Source organism: Pelophylax lessonae (assembly GCF_965119305.1).
Source record: "Pelophylax lessonae genome assembly, chromosome: 3".
NCBI lineage: Eukaryota > Metazoa > Chordata > Amphibia > Anura > Ranidae > Pelophylax > Pelophylax lessonae.
In genome coordinates this window covers 142,895,090-142,915,339 of record NC_138770.1, presented here as the reverse complement: position 1 = coordinate 142,915,339, position 20,250 = coordinate 142,895,090, and the positions used below count along the sequence as shown (strand labels likewise).

At 42.9% G+C, this 20,250-nt stretch overlaps 1 protein-coding gene across 1 annotated transcript in view; it reads left to right on the top strand.

Annotated features, from left to right (window-relative positions):
• The window catches only part of SLC66A3 (solute carrier family 66 member 3), a 27,901-nt gene extending 7,651 nt beyond the window's left edge, over positions 1 to 20,250 (top strand). Inside the window, exons 2-7 of the mRNA XM_082248905.1 lie at positions 5,958 to 6,040; positions 8,008 to 8,077; positions 12,364 to 12,421; positions 18,665 to 18,785; positions 19,256 to 19,297; positions 19,967 to 20,250. Coding sequence (XP_082105031.1) covers positions 5,958 to 6,040; positions 8,008 to 8,077; positions 12,364 to 12,421; positions 18,665 to 18,785; positions 19,256 to 19,297; positions 19,967 to 20,073 — 481 coding nt within the window. The 3' untranslated portion in view covers positions 20,074 to 20,250. The remainder of the gene's footprint in view (positions 1 to 5,957; positions 6,041 to 8,007; positions 8,078 to 12,363; positions 12,422 to 18,664; positions 18,786 to 19,255; positions 19,298 to 19,966) is intronic.

Below are 20,250 nucleotides of genomic sequence, written 5' to 3'. Positions count from 1 at the left end.
ATCCCCACACCAGTAAAGGTAAGAAACAAACAGATTGCGCTCACCAAATGAATTGGACCCCAAATGCCTTATGGCATAGGGGTCATACAGGCTTGAAAGAAATGATGAAGTGTCCCCACAGGATTCACCGACCACAATGGATAACATGCAGATCTCCGGTAGATGAAATCGATCAGAGAATTCACTTCCAATATGGATGGTGTATCAAAAAGAGAGATGGGGGACATATAGCGTAATATTGCTAAAAACAATTTATTTTAAAAAAAAAGCTGATACACTTACAAACAACCATGACAGAAGAGCATGTAGAGTATAAAACAGCAGGGCTGACTGAGTCCTCTTTACATGTTTCAGCATACGTGCCTTTTTCAAAAGATATGTCTTATCTTTTGAAAAAGGCACGTATGCTGAAACATGTAAAGATCCGCACGTTGTCCATCGTGGTCGGTGAATCCTGTGGTGACACTTCATCATTTCTTTCAAGCCTGTATGACCCCTATGCCATAAGGCATTTGGGGTCCAATTCATTTGGTGAGCGCAATCTGTTTCTTACCTTTACTGGTGTGGGGATTCATTGCACAACTAGCTTACATCACTTTTCATCATCATATTTCCATTCAGTTGTTTTTACAATCGGACTTTATATATGTTGTCGGACATTAATATCACCATTATTAGTGCTACACATTTTTCTTTTAATGTCATGTGTTGGTTTGCTTTCTTTGTGTTCTTTCTTCTCTGATCAAGCCCAGTCTTGCTCATTAGATTTTTCCCTGTCGAAATCTGTACTGACTGCACGAAAATCGTCCGTGTTTTGACGGCGGACAAAAATTTTATAGTCCGCACATCAGATTTTTTTCGGCCGAAAAGTCTGAGTCGGTTGTTGGAAGCATCATACTAACAAGCCGAAAATCGGAAGATCGGTCGTCGGATGAAAATTCCCTGCCGATTTTCGACGCGTGTGTACGAGGCTTTAGTCAGGGCACACTCTGCTAGATCTGAGTGCTTCTTGGGATTTTCAGTATCAAGAAGCTGTTTCCCAAGTTTGCAAAGCTGCCACCTGTTATCCATTCACAAGTTTTATCAGGTAGAAGTTTCAGCCTCTTCTGATGTCCGCTACAGGCATAAGGACCTTCAGGTGGCTGTTTCACTACAAGCAATCCCTGTTGTGTATGTTTTTTCTTTTTTTCCTTGACCCTGTTATCATTTGCTTGCTGGTTGCCCACCCCTTAGTTGGAATGCATTCCAAAGGTGAAAAGCTTTCTGTGGCCCTCAATGAATAAGAGCACACTGTACTCACTGTAAAATCATTTTCTCAAAGTCCATTCTCTGTTTACAATCATGCTTTCGTTACTGTATCAAGAAGGGCTTATCCTGGACTGCCCTACAGCTTATTAGCCAGGTCTCAATCCTCCTGTCGGCAACAGTATAACTTGAAAGGTTTTAGCCTTTCTGTGTCCCTCAATGGACTCCAAGAAAAGGTTCTTACAGTGAGTACAAAAATCCCTTTTACCTAAAAGTGGAGGCATTATAGAATAAAAATCCGGTTTACCTGGAAGCAGAGGCATTCTAGAATAAAAAGTTGATAGTTGCAGTTTTTCATTTTGCACAGCATTATCCACTTGTTTATCAAACATTGTGTAAACCTATATTTAATATGTTAACCTCAAAACTGTGTGTCAATGTAAAGGTGAAAAACTAGAATACCCAATTTTGTACATAGAAAGTACTTTAGAAACCTTTACGGCTCATCAGTTTAGAGTTAACCATTTTTAAACTCTTTAATTTAGACTCTTGATACCCTCCCTACACGCTGCCCAAGTAGATTAGGGTCAGAGGGGTCAATTTCCTAAGAACCAATTCACAATGACTTGTGCTAAAACATATGGAAAATGCAGGTACATTTCCATCTTTTTTAGTCTCATGTTACCACGCACTGACGTCCGTTGACCTACATTTTGACATTCATTGACCTGCAGTGTAATGTACACCATAACGTGCAGCATTCTGGTGTGATTAGGACAAATTGGAAATAGTTTTTCAGACGTCCTTTCCGTTGAGCTTCATTTTTTTTCAGCTGCTCTAAAATGCAAAGCAACGCACTGGTGTGAATTGGCCCTAAGAGAGAGATACTGCATTGATTTTTTTTTTTTGCCTTTAAAATAACTCATTTATATGAAAAGTAGTTACTGTCTGAATAATGTGTGTTTTTTTTTAGTGAACTGTGTTTAAAAATGTATGTTTTGCAATATTTAGGGTTCATTCACACCAGATGTGGTTGGACTGCGTTGTGAAGTCAATCCACCACCTTTATACTTTGCAGGGCCAATTGAACTTAATGAAATGTCTGTGTGACATTTTAACCACTTTAACACTAGCCACTGTGCTGCTACTGCGGCACAGTGGCTCGTTATCGTCTAGCGACGTAGACCTACGTCGCTAGACTCCTCCCCCTGTAGGCGGCGCTCGCGTGCCGCCGGAGGCGCGCTCCCGCTGTTTTCATTCACAGCGGGAGTCGGGCCAGGGGAGGAGCGGCGGCGATCGCCGCTGCTCTGCCCCGATCGTCAGGGAATCCAGTTTGGAGATCCGCCCGCCTGTGTAAACAGAGCGGGCGGATCTCCTGAGTGACAGATCGGAGTGTTCAGCATAGCTGAACATCCGATCTGTCCCTGGCTCACTCAGTCACCTCCCCCCCCCCCCCCACATGTCAGTAAGCACCAGGCATACATTAACCCCTCCCTCTCCAATAAAATTAACCCCTTCCCTGCCAGTGTCATTTTTACAGTAACAGTGCATATTTATAGAACTGATTACTGCAGTAATGTCACTGGTACCCCCAAAAGTGTCAAAAATGTCAGTCAAGGGTCCGATCTGTCCGCCGCAATGTCGCAGTCCCGCAAAAAAAATCGCAGATCGCCACCATTACTCGTTTAAAAAAAAAAAACACAAAATTACAGAAATCTTTCCCTTAGTTAGTAAACGCAATAACTTTTGCGCAAACCAATCAAAATACGCTTATTGCGATTTATTTATTTATTTATTTATTTTTTTACCAAACATGGGTAGCAGAAAACAAATTGGCCAAAAATTTTAAAAAAAAAATTGGTTTTTACATCTTTTTTGGGGGGAATTTCATATCAAAAAATGTTAAAAATATTGTTATTTTTTCAAAATAAACGCTCTTTTTTTTGTTTATAGCGCAAAAAGTAAAAATCGCACAGGTGATCAAACACCACCAAAAGAAAGCTCTGTTTGTGGGAAAAAAAGGACGTAAATTTCGTTTGGGTACGGCGTTGCATGACCGCGCAATTGTCAGTTAAAGTCGCACAGCGCCGAATCGCAAAAAGTGGCTCAGACGTAAGACAGCGAAATGCTCTAGTGGTAAAGTGGTTAATAAAGCTCATTTAAAAAGAAAGTAAAAGTGAACAGTGTGATCCGCAAAGATTGGCTCATCAGTACAGTACTGCAATGATTCCCGTCAGAGCACATCAGGTGCTGTGCTGTAATGCCAGGGGCTGGTGTGAATTAGCCCTTAGGCTAGGTTCATGTTAGGCCATTTGAATGGACTGCTGTACCTATGGAAAATGCAGGGAAAAGGTCCCTGCTTCTTTTTCATAAACGCAGCCGCAGGGAAACCGCTTAGTGTTATGTGGATTCCAGTGCATGGGGTGCCTTTAAGAATTAATGGAACCTCCACCCCTCTGCAAGCTCATACCTCCCAACTTTTTGAGAAGAGAACAAGGGACACCTATTATCAAAGTATGTAGGCATAGGACACACCCCCTTAAAGGAGAATTATACAAAAAAAAAAAAAAAAAAAGATTAGTTAAAGTGGAGTTCCACCCATTTTTGGAACTTTAGATCTATGTAAACCCCTTTAAAATGGCTTTTACCAATGGAAACTTTTTTTTTTTTTTTTTGCTAGTAAATACCTTAATTTCGGCTTTATTCCTCCTCACCTCACTTCCTGGTCCGATCGGCGATGACGTCATTCGGCGATCCGCAGTGTCTGCTGGGATGTATTCTATTCCAGAAATCTCGCAGTAGCTGTATCTGTACTGAGCCGTGCCTGCCCCGCCTCCGCCTCGCCTCCTCTAATTGAGTTGCATTGTATGAATGTATTAAGGCTGTTCTCTGCCCCGCCTCCGCCCCGCCTCCTCTCATTGAGTTGCATTGTATGAATGTATTAAGGCTGTTCTCTGCCCCGCCTCCTCTCATTGATTTGTAAGAGGAGGTGGGGCAGAGAACGGCCTTAATACATTCATACAATGCAACTCAATGAGAGGAGGCGGGGCGGAGGCGGGGCAGGCACGGCTCAGTACAGATACAGCTACTCCGAGATTTCTGGAATTGAATACATCCCAGCAGACACTGCGGATCGCCGAATGACGTCATCGCCGATCGGACCAGGAAGTGAGGAGAGGAGCAATAATGCTGAAATTAAGGTACTTACTAGCAAAAAAAAAAAAAAAAAGTTTCTATTGGTAAAAGCCATTTTAAAGGGGATTACATACAGCTATGTATTCCAACCTATTAAAAATGGGTGGAACTCCGCTTTAAACCCACAAGTTTTTTACCAGTACTGTTCCTTTTTACATTGGCTTTTGACATTTACAAATGCAGCAATTTAGAAATTGGATGAAAGGTTTAGCACTGGGAAACACTTTTTGATAGATAAATAGTGCATTTTATATACAACTATATAGATCAGACCAAAATGAGGGAAAGGGGAACATTGTTCCAGATCAGGGACAGTTGTGAGCTATGATTTAAGCATATAAAATTACACAGTCCTTCACCTGCATATAGCCTTAACATTATTTTTATGTTTTATTGCAATTTTTTTCACAGGCTAATGCTGCCCATACACTAGCCAAAAAATCTTTCAAAAATCTGTCATTTGGTCCATTTGTTCGTTTTTCGTCCAGTTAATGGGCACCAATATAAAATTGGTTTTAACTTTTCAGAGCTGGAAAATTCTAACAAATGATAAATTAAAGGGTTAATGTGTTTCTCGCCTGAACTGTTTGCACTAGGCATATGCGACAAAATGTTATTTTTTGCTTGGATCATTGATGTTGAGAAAATCAGGACAGGTCAGAACCTTTTCAGGATAGAAATATGGGAGATAACATTGCTGACTTGTTTTTAAAGCCAAGCACACACACACAGTTCAATGGAAACCGGCTGACGTTCGACCCATGTAATGGCATGGGTCCGTTAGGCCAGCTTCTGTCGAATGGGGCATAACCTAAAAAAAAAAAAAAAAGACTACCAACCGGTGTGTTTTGGTGGGGGGGGGCGGTCCCCCAGTCAGAACACTCAATAGCATAGCAGAGGAGATCGCTGTACTAACATCAGATTGTTCGTACAGCAGCTCCAAACTGAGCTGTCAATTTTCAGGGGATTTTTTCCCTTTAACCCAGCGAGTGTGTGCTAGGCTTAAAGGTACACATTCCCAGACTGCAATTCTCTAACTTATTAGTGTGTCAGCGAACTGGAATAAATCTGCTAGGAAGGAGTTTTATTTCAAAAGCTTCGTGCTTGGCCTGTGACTTACTAGGTGTTGGAGGATAATGATGACGGTACTGGAACTTGCTTCTAAATAAAGCAAGTCAGCAATGTTCACTACTGTATTCCTACCCTCACAGGTTCACTCTAAAGAAGGCCTGCCATGGGAGAAATATGGAGTCCACCATTGCTGACCATCGCTAGTCTGGCTATTCAGTTAACTCTCTCCAATGCTTTTTGAGTCATGACTGCAGATCAGCAAAAAGTCAGAAGTTCTTATCTGTGGTCTGGGTCTGGGTCAGGGACCCCTAAGTATTGAAATAAAAGGGCCATAAAGAAGATGCTTGGCAATGGCAGCCTCCATGTTTCTCTCATAATCTTATGTTTTCTTTGGAAGCCAGTCATACTTTTCACTGAACTATGCTGTATTGTTTCTTCCTCCCTAGATTTCTTGTATTTCTACGATACCAGATGTACTATGACTACCCAATGGAAACCTACCTGGAGTATCCAATACTCATAGCACAAGGTGAGTGTAAAGGACCCAATGTACAGCTTAGCCTTGTTCATTACTCGGATACAGCTGTATGAACTGACCAGTCGTCTTCCACCAGCCACAGTGAATGGGAGGGAATGCAATCATTTTTATCTAACTGGATGATGCCTTGATAATGATGATGTATGACTCATAGCAATGAATGGGAAGAGATTTAAGCTTGCTCTCCTCCTATAGAATTTTATTTATAAATGTAAATCTTGCTCGGACGATGGTGTCGAGATCGATAGTAGCCGACATCCCTAATATAGACTTGGAAGAAAATGGATTCCCCTGGGGGCGGGACTTTAATGGCAACTATCCATCGGAGTAATAAAAGTGTATGCACAAATGTAAAAATATATATAGATTTATTGTAAATACACAAGTTGAAGAAAATATACAAAATTAAATGTAGAAAATACCAACATTACAGGAAAAACATATATACAGTAAAAATGCGTTACTATTAAAACCTGCAAGGCGAAAACATGAGAAGGTTTCCCAAGATTGGAACTGACGCATTTCGGGTGAAACCCTTTGTATCCCAACTGACCTTTGGATAATCAATCGCCAAGTTTCCGGATGGAAGCAATCGCATAGAGAAATTCTGCCGCGGTTCAAAGGATCTGCAGTGTTAAGTGGAAGCGCACCAGTCAGGGGAAGGCAAAACAGCCAAAAGGGGGATGGGGAAAAATGAGGCCAGCAAGAAATTGACCCTGTAGACGTCATATTTGAGGTTTATTAGATGATGTTACTGTGTTAGAACCCTTCGTGACCTATCCCGCGAGGATCCCGGTAGGACGAGTTGCAAGTGTAAAAAAAGTATCTAGATATATAAGGAGAGGCCACGAGGGATGGTAGAACTGTAAGCTGCTGGAACTCTTTCCCCAGCTACATTTAATTTTGTATATTTTCTTCAACTTGTGTATTTACAATAAATCTATATATATTTTTACATTTGTGCATACACTTTTATTATTCCGATGGATAATTGCCATTAAAGTCCCACCCCAGGGGAATCCATTTTCTTCCATGTAGAATTTTATTAGAAAGTTGTCGTTTTCAGAATGTTTGTTCGATTATCTAAGAGGGATATCTGATTGACTCTTGGGGGATCAGGAAGAAATGTTTTCCACTGCTGGAGCAATTTGGATTATGCTTTTGTGGGGTTTTTTTTGCCTTCCTCTGGATCAACGGTGGATATGGGATTGTGTATACAAAATATTCCCCCCCCCCCCCCCCTCTTCTATTGGTTGGACTGTGAGGTGTGTTTTTTTTTTTTTTTTTTTTTTTCTTCCCCCCCCCCCCAGACTATGTATGGAAGAGTTTTATATAGGTCATGATTCAATAATTGGTTTTGACAAAATTGAAGGACCAAGATGGAAAGGTTTTTCCAACCTAATGAGAACAAACAAATTTCTAATCATTGAATTGGCGCTGGCTGAGAAAAATTGTAACTATTCAAATGATTAAGCAACATTTCTTCACTTCTGTGCACACCCATTTCTGTCTATGAAAATCAAGACCCTGATATGGTACTCCCAACATAAAATCATTTGAAATTAGTCAAGGCACCATCTAATGGTTGGTCAAGTGAATTTCTTATGCTTTCTCCAAAACAATACTGGGCAAATCCTTTCTCCTTCCTGGTCCTTCCCTGTCTGAAAAGAACAGGGAAATCTAAAATTTATAAATATAAAAAATAATAAAATATACATTCCTTTTTGAAGAACTGATGGTCCTCCCTACTTTTTTTTTTTTTGCTGGGAATTATTAATGATGTGACTCCAGTCTTACCTGCATGTTACTGGTTCATGTGCTGATTACTGTGACTTTCTTGATTTCAACTGGTTTCAGTCATAAAAACAACCAAGTGGCTCTAGACAACCATTGGGGAAAAGCAATTCTGTTGTCTTACATTTACTAAATTGTGCTAAGTATTTTTTTTTTTCCTCTAGACGTTGTTCTTTTGCTGTTTGTCTTCTACTACACTGGAAGCATGAAAAATGCCCTGACTTACTCTGGCATGTATCCTTTACAATTGAAGTGGAGTTCCACCCTAAAATTACACTTCCGTCCATCTTCTTGCTCCGGGTCACCTGAAAAACAAATGGATAATCGCAATTTTTTTTTTTTTTTTTTTACTTACCTTGTTTTAGAAGATAATATACTTACCTTACTTCCTCTTCCTCCCTCGGCGGCCACAGCCCCTCGTCACTTCCTGGCTTACAATGATTCCTGGGTGCTGAACGTCATCGCTCCCAGGAATCAATGCGCCTGCACCGGCCCCGACGTCAGTTCCGGTGCAGGTGCCGTCATACCTTGCTAAACAGCTTCTGGGCATGGGCTGAAGCTGTGCAGGGATGACGCTGCAGCCCCGGAAGTGACGGCGGGGCCGGCGCAGTGCATCGTGGGACCGAAGAGGACGGAAGAGGACTCAGAGGAGGATTGAGATGGCAGCGCTGGACAAGACATTTTCAAGGTAAATATTTCTTCTTGCAAGTAAGTGCAACCAGGGACAGTTCAGAGGCTATCCATTGTGGAATGCACTAGTCCTGACTGTCCCGGGGGTATTTTTATGTATTTTCTTTTTTTTTTTGGTTTTAGGTGGAACTCCGCTTTAAGGTAGTTGGACTTCTTGTCTCTCCACTTGAGATCCATGATGTTTACAGTGAGGGGAAAAAAGTATTTGATTCCCTGCTGATTTTGTACGTTTGCCCAATGACAAAGAAATGATCAGTCTAAAATTTTAATGGTAGGTTTATTTTAACAGTGAGACAGAATAACAACAAAAAAAATCCAGAAAAAAAAAAAAAAATTCAAAAAAGCTATAAATTGATTTGCATTTTAATGAGTGAAATTAAGTATTTGATCCCCTATCAGCTCTTAAAAGGAGTGCTCCTAGTCTCAACTTGTTACCTGTATAAAAGACTTCTGTCCACAGAAGCAATCTCTCCACCATGGCCAAGACCAAAGATCTATCCAGAGATGTCGGGGACAGGATTGTAGACCTAAACAAGGCTGGAATGGGCTACAAGACCACCGCCAAGCAGCTTGGTGAGAGGGTAGCAACAGTTGATGCGATTATTTGCAAATAGAAGAAACCAAAAATTACTGTCAATCTCCCTTGGTCTGGGCCTCCATACAAGGTCTCACCACGTGGATTTTCAGTGATCATGAGAATGGTGAGGAATCAGCCCAGAACTACACAGGAGAATCTTGTCAACGATCTCAATGGAGCTGGGACCATAGTCACAAAGAAAACCATTGGTAATGCACTACTCTGTGAAGCACTGAAATCCTGCAGCGCCCACAAGATCCCCCCCTGCTTAAAGAGGAAGTAAACCCTCCTCAGGAAGTTGTACCTATAGGTAAGCCTATGATAAGGCTTACCTATAGGTACTGTAAATATCTCCTAAACATGTACGGTTTAGGAGATATTTACCTTTAATGCAGCCAGTGACGTCACTGGCGCATGCGCTCTGAAGGAACGGCTGATCGTGCCGTTCCTTCAGAGCCCCGTGCGTGACCGTCGGCTCCTGCGCGCGTGCGCAGGAGTGACGTCACCGCGGCTCCGGCCAATCCCATGGCCGGATGCCGCGATCCCGGAAGACGGGCGACTGAACATGTATAAAATAAACCTACCATTAACATTATAGACTGATCATTTCTTTGTCAGTGGGCAAATGTACAAAATCAGCAGGGGATCAAATACTTTTTTCCCCTCGCTGTTTCCATCACTCCACCTAACTTTCTTTTAAAGTGGTTGTAAAGGCTGCCTTGTATGCATGAAGGTTAAAAAAACCTGTTCTGCTACCCCCCCCCCCCCCCACAAACCCCCTAATACTTATCGGAGCCACCTTGCAGTCCAGCTATGTGCACGACAGGAGCCTTTGCTGTCCCGGAACTCTCTCTCTCTCCTCACTGGCTGAGACAGAGCAGCAGGAGCCACTGGCTCCCACTTCTGTCAATCACAGTCAGTGAGCCCATGAGGGGAGAACTGGGGGAGTTGGGGCCAAGCTACAGCTCTATGTGTCTTATGGATGCAGGTAGAGCAGGGCTCAACAGCAAGCATGCACCAGTGCCCCCCATAGCAAGCGGCTTGTTCTTGAAGGATCCAGGAGCACAAATGGGGGACCGGAGAAGAGGGCCAAAACTGCTCTGTACAAAACCACTGCACAGAGCAGGTAAGTATAACATGTTTGTTATTTAAAAAAAAAAAAAAAAAAACTGAACCTTTAATACCACTTTAGGGTACTCTGAAATTTATTTTTCACCTTTAAAAAAAAACATGTACATAAATGTTCATTCATTTGCACCCAATTCCACCCTAAATACTAGTGTAACGTTACATGGTGCAAAAAGTGAACTGAGACTATAAAGTAGATCTGTATTGACTTTAAATATAAGGGATACCCTTGCTGACCACCATCAAAAATGCTGGTTGCTGGCTGAAAAATTGGCCCATGGATCTCAGTACTCTGAACAAGTATGCACATCAGGAATTTTAAGAGAACGGTCAAATCTTTGTGCATATTTGCCATTGATCAGTGACTCTATGGGGCAAATTTATAATGCAAAAAATGTGACATTCACCAAACATTTACATAATATACCCTAAGTGTTGGAGGAAAAGGGTCAGGATGACAACCAGGCAACTAGTATTTTTGAGAGTTGTCAGACATGCCAGCGTCCTTAATTTCCCTAAAGACAAATTTATTTTAAACTGACATACATAATTAACAATGAACATAATGCCATCTAAACTGTCCTATCCACTGAAGACGGCGCTATCTTAGCCTCTGGTTAGATCTACAATTGCCATGGTGCTGCACATGTGATGGGCTATGACACCAGTCATTTGCGTTTTTTGGGGTTTTATTTTTCAGTGAAGGACATGAAAGTTTAGGGTAGATCTGACATAAGTACACTAGCAACTGTAAGGCCCCTTTCACACGGAGCGGACCGTATTGCGATCCGCTCCGGCACTTTTTTTTTTTATTTTAACTGACATGGATGACATTTGTTGTCATCCGGTACGTATGTCCGCATATCATCCCATCTGTTTGCGGATGATATACGGACATAATGTATGTCTATGGGATTGCGGATGTCAGTGGATGACACCGTTGACATCCAATTTTTGCGTCCTTTCCATTTTTTTAAACTGAAGAAAAAATAGGGTTCTGTTCCGTTCCAAAAAAACGGAACGAAATAGAACTGAAAGGACGCAAATCGGATGTCATCCGCTGACATCCGCAATCCCATTGACATGCATTATGTCCGTATATCACCCACAAACGGATGGGTTGATATACGGACATATGGAACGCCCGTGTGAAAGGGGCCTTATAGTTATCACCATGCCTTGAGTGTAGCATACACTGTTTATGAATTCAAATTAAAACATTTTAGAAAACAACAATGGTATTAAAGATTAAAGATTTATTACAATTTATTGAACTCCTCTAATGTGAGCTTTCTTTTTGGAAACCGTAAAATTGGCAAATTTAGTTCACACCAACCCTATTGGCTGCATTGCCCACGCAGTCACAATGCAAAAAGCTTTGCTTTGTATAGGGCTTGTTCACACCAACAGGGTGGGGTGTCTCAGCAGGCATTAAAGTGTTACTAAACCCAGGAACCTGCATTCACTATATCTGGTCTCCCACAGAACATGAAAATGAAATTATTTTACTAAATATAAACTGATAAATACCTTTTTCTCTTTAGCAGTATATAGCAGTCTTGTAACTTCCAGCAGTGTCTGGTTAAAGCTTGTCAGAGGAGTTTTCATTCTCTGACTGTCCTGTGAGCCTGCAGGACTCCTGACACTCTGTCTCAACAGTGCTGATTGGCCCTGTGCTGATCACATGCACCTTACCTAAGAGGGGGGCGGGGGAGACTCACTAGCGATACACACCAATCTGAGCATATGCATCTTGTCCCCTACCCTCTGTACTATCAGGAGATGGACTGGGGACAGTGGAAGGAAGGATCAGATAAGACAGGATCAAACAGCCTTTTTACACAATGCAGAGGATTAACCTCTTAAATTCCACAGTGAGTATACCAAGCATGCTTTACTGCATATACACACTGATTTTACTGTGGGTTTAGTAACGCTTTAAGTATGGCTGCCCCCCTTTTATTATCTGACTCGTCCACTCAATTGTGCAACTACAAATCTGTATAAAAATATGGCACAGCAAGAAAAAAAGATTCCAAATCAAATTGCTCTCCTACTAGAAAGTAAACATTCTAGTAGGATCTCTCTGAAAATGCACCATAGTTTTCCTTTAACTGCACATCAGTTTTTTTGCACTGTGGAATGTTTTGGTCCTCCAGAAATGGATAATAGACTTGGCACTGGTAAGTCTGATGTTTATAAGGACATGTATAGAGAAGCGTTTAAGACGTGAGAGGTCTTCCTGCATTGGGCTGTGCTCAGAAAAGCCACAGCGCCCCTGTACCCCCACCTGCTTCTTCAGGGAAGATGGTGAGCAGTGGTCCCATATGCTGCGGTGGCTTGCATAGTGTGGTGCAAAGCGTCTCCAGAGAACTGTGTTCAGTTGGGATCCTTTGTACTCACCAAACCTGACTCAGCCCAGGGGAAGGCAGGGTTCTTCCAGACATGTAATCTCTTGTCTTGCGTTGTCTAGAATATTTTGATTTTCATGTATTGTAGGAAAGCAACCTTGTATGATAAAAACTGTATACTATACACCATCAGCCATAAGATTATGACCACCCAACATAACCAGTTGAGGCATGGAGTCCACTAGACCTCCAAAGGTATACTGTGGTATCTGACACCAATCAATCAGTAGCAAATCCTTTAAGTCCTGTAAGTAGTGAGGTGGGACCTCCGTGAATCGGACTTGTTTTTGCAGCACATTCACAAATGCTCGATTGGAGTGAGATCTGGAGAATTTTGAATAAAAGAAGAAAATGGTCACACACCACCACAGAATCCAATGAAGAAAAGTTCTTTATTCACATAAGTGGTACAAGGTACAGCAGAGTAGGACAGTAGACGCGTTTCACATGACTGCTGCTACGTGCTTGTTGGTAGTGAACAAGCACGTGGCAGTCGTATGAAATGCGTCTACTGTCCTACCCTGCTGTGCCTTGTACCACTCATGTGAATAAAGAACTTTTCTTCATTGGATTCCGCGGTGGTGTGCAACCATTGCCATCAGAGAATACCATTTCCATAAAGGAATGTACTTGGTCAGCAACAATGTTTAGGTAGGTGGTATGTGTCAAAGTAATGTTCACATAAATGGCAGGACCCAAGGTTTCCCAGCAGAACATTGTCCAAAGCATCACACTGCCTTTGCCAGCTTGCCTTCTTTCCATACTACATCCTGATGTTCTCTTTCCCAGGTACAGTGAGTGATGCACACACAACTGGCCATCCACATGATGTAAAAGAAAATGTGATTCATTAGACCAGACCACCATTGCTCTGTGGTCCAGTTTTGATACTCGCGTGCACATTGTTGGCGCTTTTGGCTGAGGACACGGTTCAGCATGGGCACTCTGACCGGTCTGCAGCTATGCATCCCCATACACCACAAACTGATGCCCATTTTTTTTTTTTCTGCTTTCAACACATCAACTTCAGGGACAACATGTTTACTTTCTGCCTAATCTATCCCAAATACTTTCAGATGCCATTGTAATGATATAATCAATGCTCTTCTCTTAACCTGTCTGTAGTCCTAAAATTGTGACTGATCGGTGTATATATCAATCTGTACTTGCTGATGCACATTATGAGGCTGATTTACTACAGGACTTGAATTAAATCGCCTCAATTATCCGATTATGTCCAGATGAAATGGATAAACAGATTATTTTTTCACATGATTAGATAACTGAAGTGGATATTCACACACTTTAGTAAATCAGCCTGTGTATCTTCTTGTCCAGGGAGATGGTGGGACCTTGATTGTTGTGATTTTGTTGGGGTGGGGAGGAGTGTAGTAGAAATGTGATGGTCCTAAATCTGGGAAGTAAAGCTGGCCACACACCTGTAGATTTTTTTCGTTCAACCTATGGGCTGAATGAAAAAACTCAAAGGTGCTCAGATCTTCGTGTTCAGACTGCTCTACAGAGAGCATTTCACAGGTGCTTTAACCCCTTGAACCCAAAAACTAGTGCTCTTCAACTGCATGTGTTGCATGCAGTTGCAGAGCGACCCCCATTCATTTGAGTAGGTCACACTCAGCGAGCGCTATTTCTGCCGAAAGCGTCAGTGTATAATTTCTTGTTGCGGTCGGCAAAGCAATACAAACGCTGCATGTATACATCTCCATCTGCTGCCTCTGCAGCTAAAGGGAGATCATTTAGAGGGTGGTAAAAATGCAGCTCAATTGTGGGGTTTTATCACCCCTTAACGGCTCGTGTGAATGAGCCCTAACCGATTCCTTTATTCCCATTGAAAAGCACAGATGGACAAATCTCCCAATGCAAGTATTTCTGACATCTAGCGGCAGAGTGTGTCGGATGGGATGCAGGCTCTGTTCAGCTGGAAATTTTCTGCTTGGCTCCTTTATTTTTCAGTTGAAGGATGTCTGGCAGAGGGGAGCCAGCGAGGCTGCCCAAAGCTTAAATTTCAGTTAAACATTGGACATCAGCTGAAATTCGCTCACTGTAAGGCTGGGTTAAGGGAGGAGTCAGTTCCAGCAGTCTGGTGGGAGAAGCTTGGACTTCCACTTAAAGAGGTTGTAAACCTCTGAATTTATTTATTTTTTTTAAAAGCAAAAACCTGAAAGACAAACACATAATGAGCTAGTATGCATCGCATACTAACTCATTATGAAATACCTTAAAACGAAGCCCCTGCAGTGCCGACCGCTCACCTCTCCCATGGGTGACATGTTCTGTCGCCCTTCTTCCGGGTTTGCGTCATCCGGCCATCTGATTGCATGCGCCTGGGAGTCGACGGTCATGGCACGGGGCTCTGAAGGAACGGCGCCAGCGGCCGTTCTTCAGAGCGAATGCACCAGTGATGTCACTGGCTGCATTTAAAGTAAATATCTCCTAAACGGTACATGTTTAGGAGATATTTACAGTACCTATAGGTAAGCCTTCTAATAGGCTTACCTATAGGTACAACTTGCAGAGGAGGGTTTACTTCCTCTTTAAAGGGAGCTTGGCCTTGGGTAGTATGAACTGCCATATCTTGCAGTAGAAGATACCTCAAGGAGACAGTACATTACATTTTTTTTTTTTTTTTTTTTTATCTTTGTCATATTAGGTTTGGGTCTCCCATGTAGCTTCATGTTAAAGCTAGGTTGTATCCCTTTAAATGTTTTTTGGCTATGGCCATTTGGACTGGTTTTTGCAGTGACAATATGACCAGAAAGTGACTGGCTTTCAGTCATTACTGTAGGATCACAGAAATAACCAGTGTATGTTCATGTTTAGTATGTATCCTCAGGCGCCAACTCCTGACAGAACCCCTCTCCACCGAGGTGGGGGGGGGGGCTGTCGACCAATACGGACGCCGTGACTCAGTTTCCAACTGGTCGTCGGCGTCCAGGCGAGACGTTTAACTCGCAGGGTCAGTCCCCGTCCAGTGGGATTATGTCGCGGCCGACCCAGCGCGGAGCTAGGGCCTGCACGCGCTCGTAGGCTGACTGGGGTGACCACTGGATCTCAACATCCAGCCCGTCGCCCAGTTTCAGCATACTTGCTTGAAGATCTCACAGGAACAACTGGAGAAAAAAGCTGCCTTTAAAAAAAAAATTTCTAAAAAAATCTTGCCAGGACCAAAGATCCCAGCAAGGAACTTGGGTCCTTACTCCTAACTAGACAGAAAAAAACTGACATCCTGTAGCAGGGAGAGAGAGGATATACCATCTGGGACTGCCCCTAAGGTGTGGCCAGAACGTTTTCCTTCTGCCTAGTGTCCTACTCCTGTAGAGGGCAGTATAACCCGATTTGATATTAATCAAGAGGACTGCGTCTGTCAATGAGCGACAGAGAAACTACCTTTTCCCAAGCCTCTGAGAACTGTAGAAGCCTTCCCCATGTGAGTGGGAGCACCCCTGTTTTGGCAGACCTCTGGACCCAGTTTTTTTTCTGGCCCTGAGGTCTCCTAAACCCCGACAGCTGAAGCCGTGAAAACTGTTTGGATGATGACTTATTAGGAGGCACAGAATCACTGGGGACCTTTTAAAAGATGGATGCTTATTCATTTTTTAACAGGCAACAGTGCACTCTTCCCACCTGAAATCTTTTGGATATATTTATCACCAAATAGATGTTCCCCATGGAATGGAAATCCCATTAGTAACTTCTTACACTACATTTCTGCTGACCAATTCAGCAGCCACAGGACTCTGCGCATGTGTACTTGGAGAAGAGCAAAGCGAGACACCTGTTGAATGTAATCCTTGTAAGCATCTTTTTCAAAACAAAAGGCGCGAGGAAGCTCTGCCAATTCCTCTGTAGCTTCCCCCTGACTAGGCAGGTTCCTAGCCAAACTTATAAAACAATTTTTTTAGGGACTGGCAGATTCCTACTGGCACTACTGCCAGCTGAACCGCCGACCCAGCAACGGCAACAAAAGATTTTAGTAAGAACTCCCAACTTCTTATCTGGTAGGTCCCTAAATACCTGGGCATTGTCAACCGGACAGGTTACATTTTTATTCACAGAAGAAATAGCAGCATCTACCAAAGGCATACACCACTTTCTTTTGAATTTTTCCTCCATAGAACATAGTAAGGAAAACCTCTTTGGAGGCATAAACACCCTATCAGGGTGATTCCAATCCGCATACACCAGCTGTTCAACCAGAGGGTGTAAAGGGAAAGCCTGGGAACTCTGCTGAGGGCGTAAGGAGCCCAATGAAGAGAAGGGAGCTTCTGACACCTCTAATGGAGGTAATTTAAAACCAGCCGGGACCATTTCGGTAAGTTACTGAATCAGCAACATCTGAGAGTGAGAGGCTGAAAATGGCTTCTCAGAGCCTGATTCCTCTGAAGACAGCTACTTCCTCTACATCCTCTGCCCACTCTGGCTCTAATCCAGGGGTCCCACCTTGGGCCTGAGTGTCCAGATGCTCAGCCGGACCCCTGCAGGGCCTGAAATCAGGAGAGGGAGATCTATCACATTTTCTCCCCCCTCCCCCTTGTGATACAGATGCAATCATTCCGGATATTTTACCCTCCAGAATAGCCAAGGCAGATGCCGAGTCATCCTTTGGGACCTAGGATGAGGCAGAGGAAGTAGCAATAATTCCATGACAAGCGTAATGGCTCAGATTGGCCAGTTGCTTCAGGCCTATCGGGAAGATAGCACAGCAGGGAAAAGATTAGGACCCTCCAATCCTGATGGTGGAGCACTTGCTCCCCTACCTGCTGCCCCCCCCCCCACTTCCTTCTTTTTCCAGAAGACATTGCTTACTTTAAGACCCAGTTCTGAGGTAAAAACCTCTTTGCACTATCCTGTAGAAAAAACTGATCAACCATCTGTAGATATCAGTTACTACCCCTTCCAGACTAGTACCTGCAGCCATGTCCAAGCCCCATAGACTTGCATGCCCCAGCAAAACCTGCTCTGTGTTCCTTGCAGCTTCAGCCAGCAGCCCTGCGAACTTCTGCCTGCTTTCAAATTGATACAGAGTGCCACCTGCATGCATGCTTTGTCGTGCGTGCGCATGCTCGGATGAGGTATCTTGCATACGCGCACACTCACTAACCACGCGGTCCACCCGCTGGGCGCTTCCTCCTGTGGCAAGCTGAGCTCTATTCTGCGAAACACAAGAGCAAGGTAACACTATACAAGGCATCTACGGCTAAAGACTACTGATCCCTAGTGGACAAACAAGGTACTGGAGACATAATGGTGCACAAACTTTTCCCTGTGACCTGTTCTTCTCTTTTAAGAAAAAAAAAGGGGGGGGAGACTTAGCAGGCCCGCCGCAGAATCCTGAAACAGGATGCAAACTTCACCCATCACGGTGGGCCTTGTCATCCCTGGACCTTCAAGGACTGGGTCCCCCTTTTTATAACGGGGTCCACACCTTGGACCTGTATATCACCCTGCTGGAAAATCCTTGGGAATAATAATCAGGGTTCCAACTTTCAGGGTCCAGCACCCATCGGGTCACAATACAGGCAAAACCTCGTTCTTCTCCATCCGAGGCTCGGGTAACATCCTTTTAGTGCTTAGCCATCCAAATGGATCTGATCACAACTCCCCTTTACTGGGACATCATCGTAGGTTGAAGCTTTAAACGGCCATGACCATCACCTTCAAAAAAATGGAGGCTCTTCCTGTGTGGGAGGGGTTATATAGGGGGAACTTCCTGTCTATTGGTTTGCCAGTGTCCATTCACCTATAGATGGTGTATAATCCAGATTGTCATTGTTCTAGCCTACACTGTGTCCCGTGATGTACAATAAAGAAAAGGAACTGAACAAAACCTTACAATGATTGCATCTATGATGTGCACCACTTCTTATACAGTGTGGAGTGTTCCACCCCTAATCGCAATGTAATTAGCCAAATCTTTGCTTTGCTCTTTATGAGCCTGTCACTTGGTTTAGATTATTCCATGTGCTGTTATTTTAATGATAACTTTGTGTCTTTCAGAATCTTTGCACAGTGATCAGTGCCTCAAGCAAATTTCTCCAGCTGCAACATCTCTGGCGCGCAAAAGACTCTGGACAAGCTAGCGCCCTCACATGGGCCATGGCAACCTATACCTCTGCTAGTAAGACTCTCACTAAAATTGAAGGCAGAACGTTTTCCAAATTTTAAAAGGAAGAGGGGGCTGCCATTGTTGACTTCCTTTTGAAATACTGATCCTCTTGGATCCGTTGGCCTAGAATGTAGTGAGTGAAGTCAGAACTCTTGATCTGCCTGCTTGTTCCGGGTCTGCAAATCAAAAAAAAATTGAAGGCATTGGAACCGCAGGACAGCCAGGACATTAGACATTTTTAGAAAGCAAGATTAGTAATGGCGGTCTCCAGGTTGCACTCTTCACAGGGTTTCTTTAGTGGAAACTGACCTTTTATGGAGTAATAGTCTGTCTAGGATCAATGAGCATAATACTCATCTCAATCTTTTTGTAATAATTATTAGAGACCACATAGGATAAAGAAAATCTGCAGCATAACTGAGAAATGTTTTCATTTCTGTATAATTACCCATGCATATAACAAAACTATTCTCTCTTTACAGCAAGAATATTTACAACATTGATGACCACAGGAGACAAAGCAGGTAAGGGAATTCCCAGGACACAGCACTTCAAGGTCTGACCCCGATACCATTGAAACCCCGTGACTGATCTAAAACCCACCCCTGCAGTTCCCTGCATTTTACAGTCTTTTGTAAATTGTTTATGAATGTGTTTCTGTATATAGAATACAGTTTAGCATACAGAACATACTGTTTGTACATTCCCCCCACCCAGAAGAGTAAGGCCCCTTTCACACATACAGACCGTTTGTTTTTCATCCAGCTGTTGATGGATGAAAAATGGACATTAATGCATTCCTATGGGAAAATGGATGACCAACATTTACATCTGTTAACATTTGCTTCCGTCAATATCTGTTTATGGTAATCAAAAGCCCTCTTTCTTCTGAACAGAAAATAGATTTAGCAGACAAACGGTCTGTTTTTTGCATTGAAAAAATGGCTCTGGGACTCAATTAGTTAAGGACTCTAGCTGGCAGATGCAATAAAACGGATGTAAACTTCATCTGTGTTTTTTTTTTCTTTGAAAAAACGTGACTGAATGGTCAGCAGGTGTGAATGCACCCTACTTGATGCTGAATCTGCAAGTGAGATTCCAGCTCTTCTACATTGTTGCCTGGGGTTCAGTTTGATAGTTGTGTGAGATTTTAAATGCATCAGGTAGTAATATACGTGATCGTCCTTTTACAGTTTTGCTGCGGTTCATCGTGCTGCTAATCCTCAATCTCTGGGTCACATTGGTGATTATGAAATACAGGAAGAAGGAAGATGAGAAGATCGCCAAGAAAAGAGACTAGCATCCCCTGCATCACCCCACACATGGGTGGAACATTCTTGGGGTATTCCTGCCACAGCAAGGTTAGCAGGAAAAAGGACTAACAATGTTATATTAAAAAAAATTTAAATCCTGTACAAAGAGAACATGAAGGTTGGCATTACTGACATCTACTTCTGAAAATGCTAGTTGCCTGGCT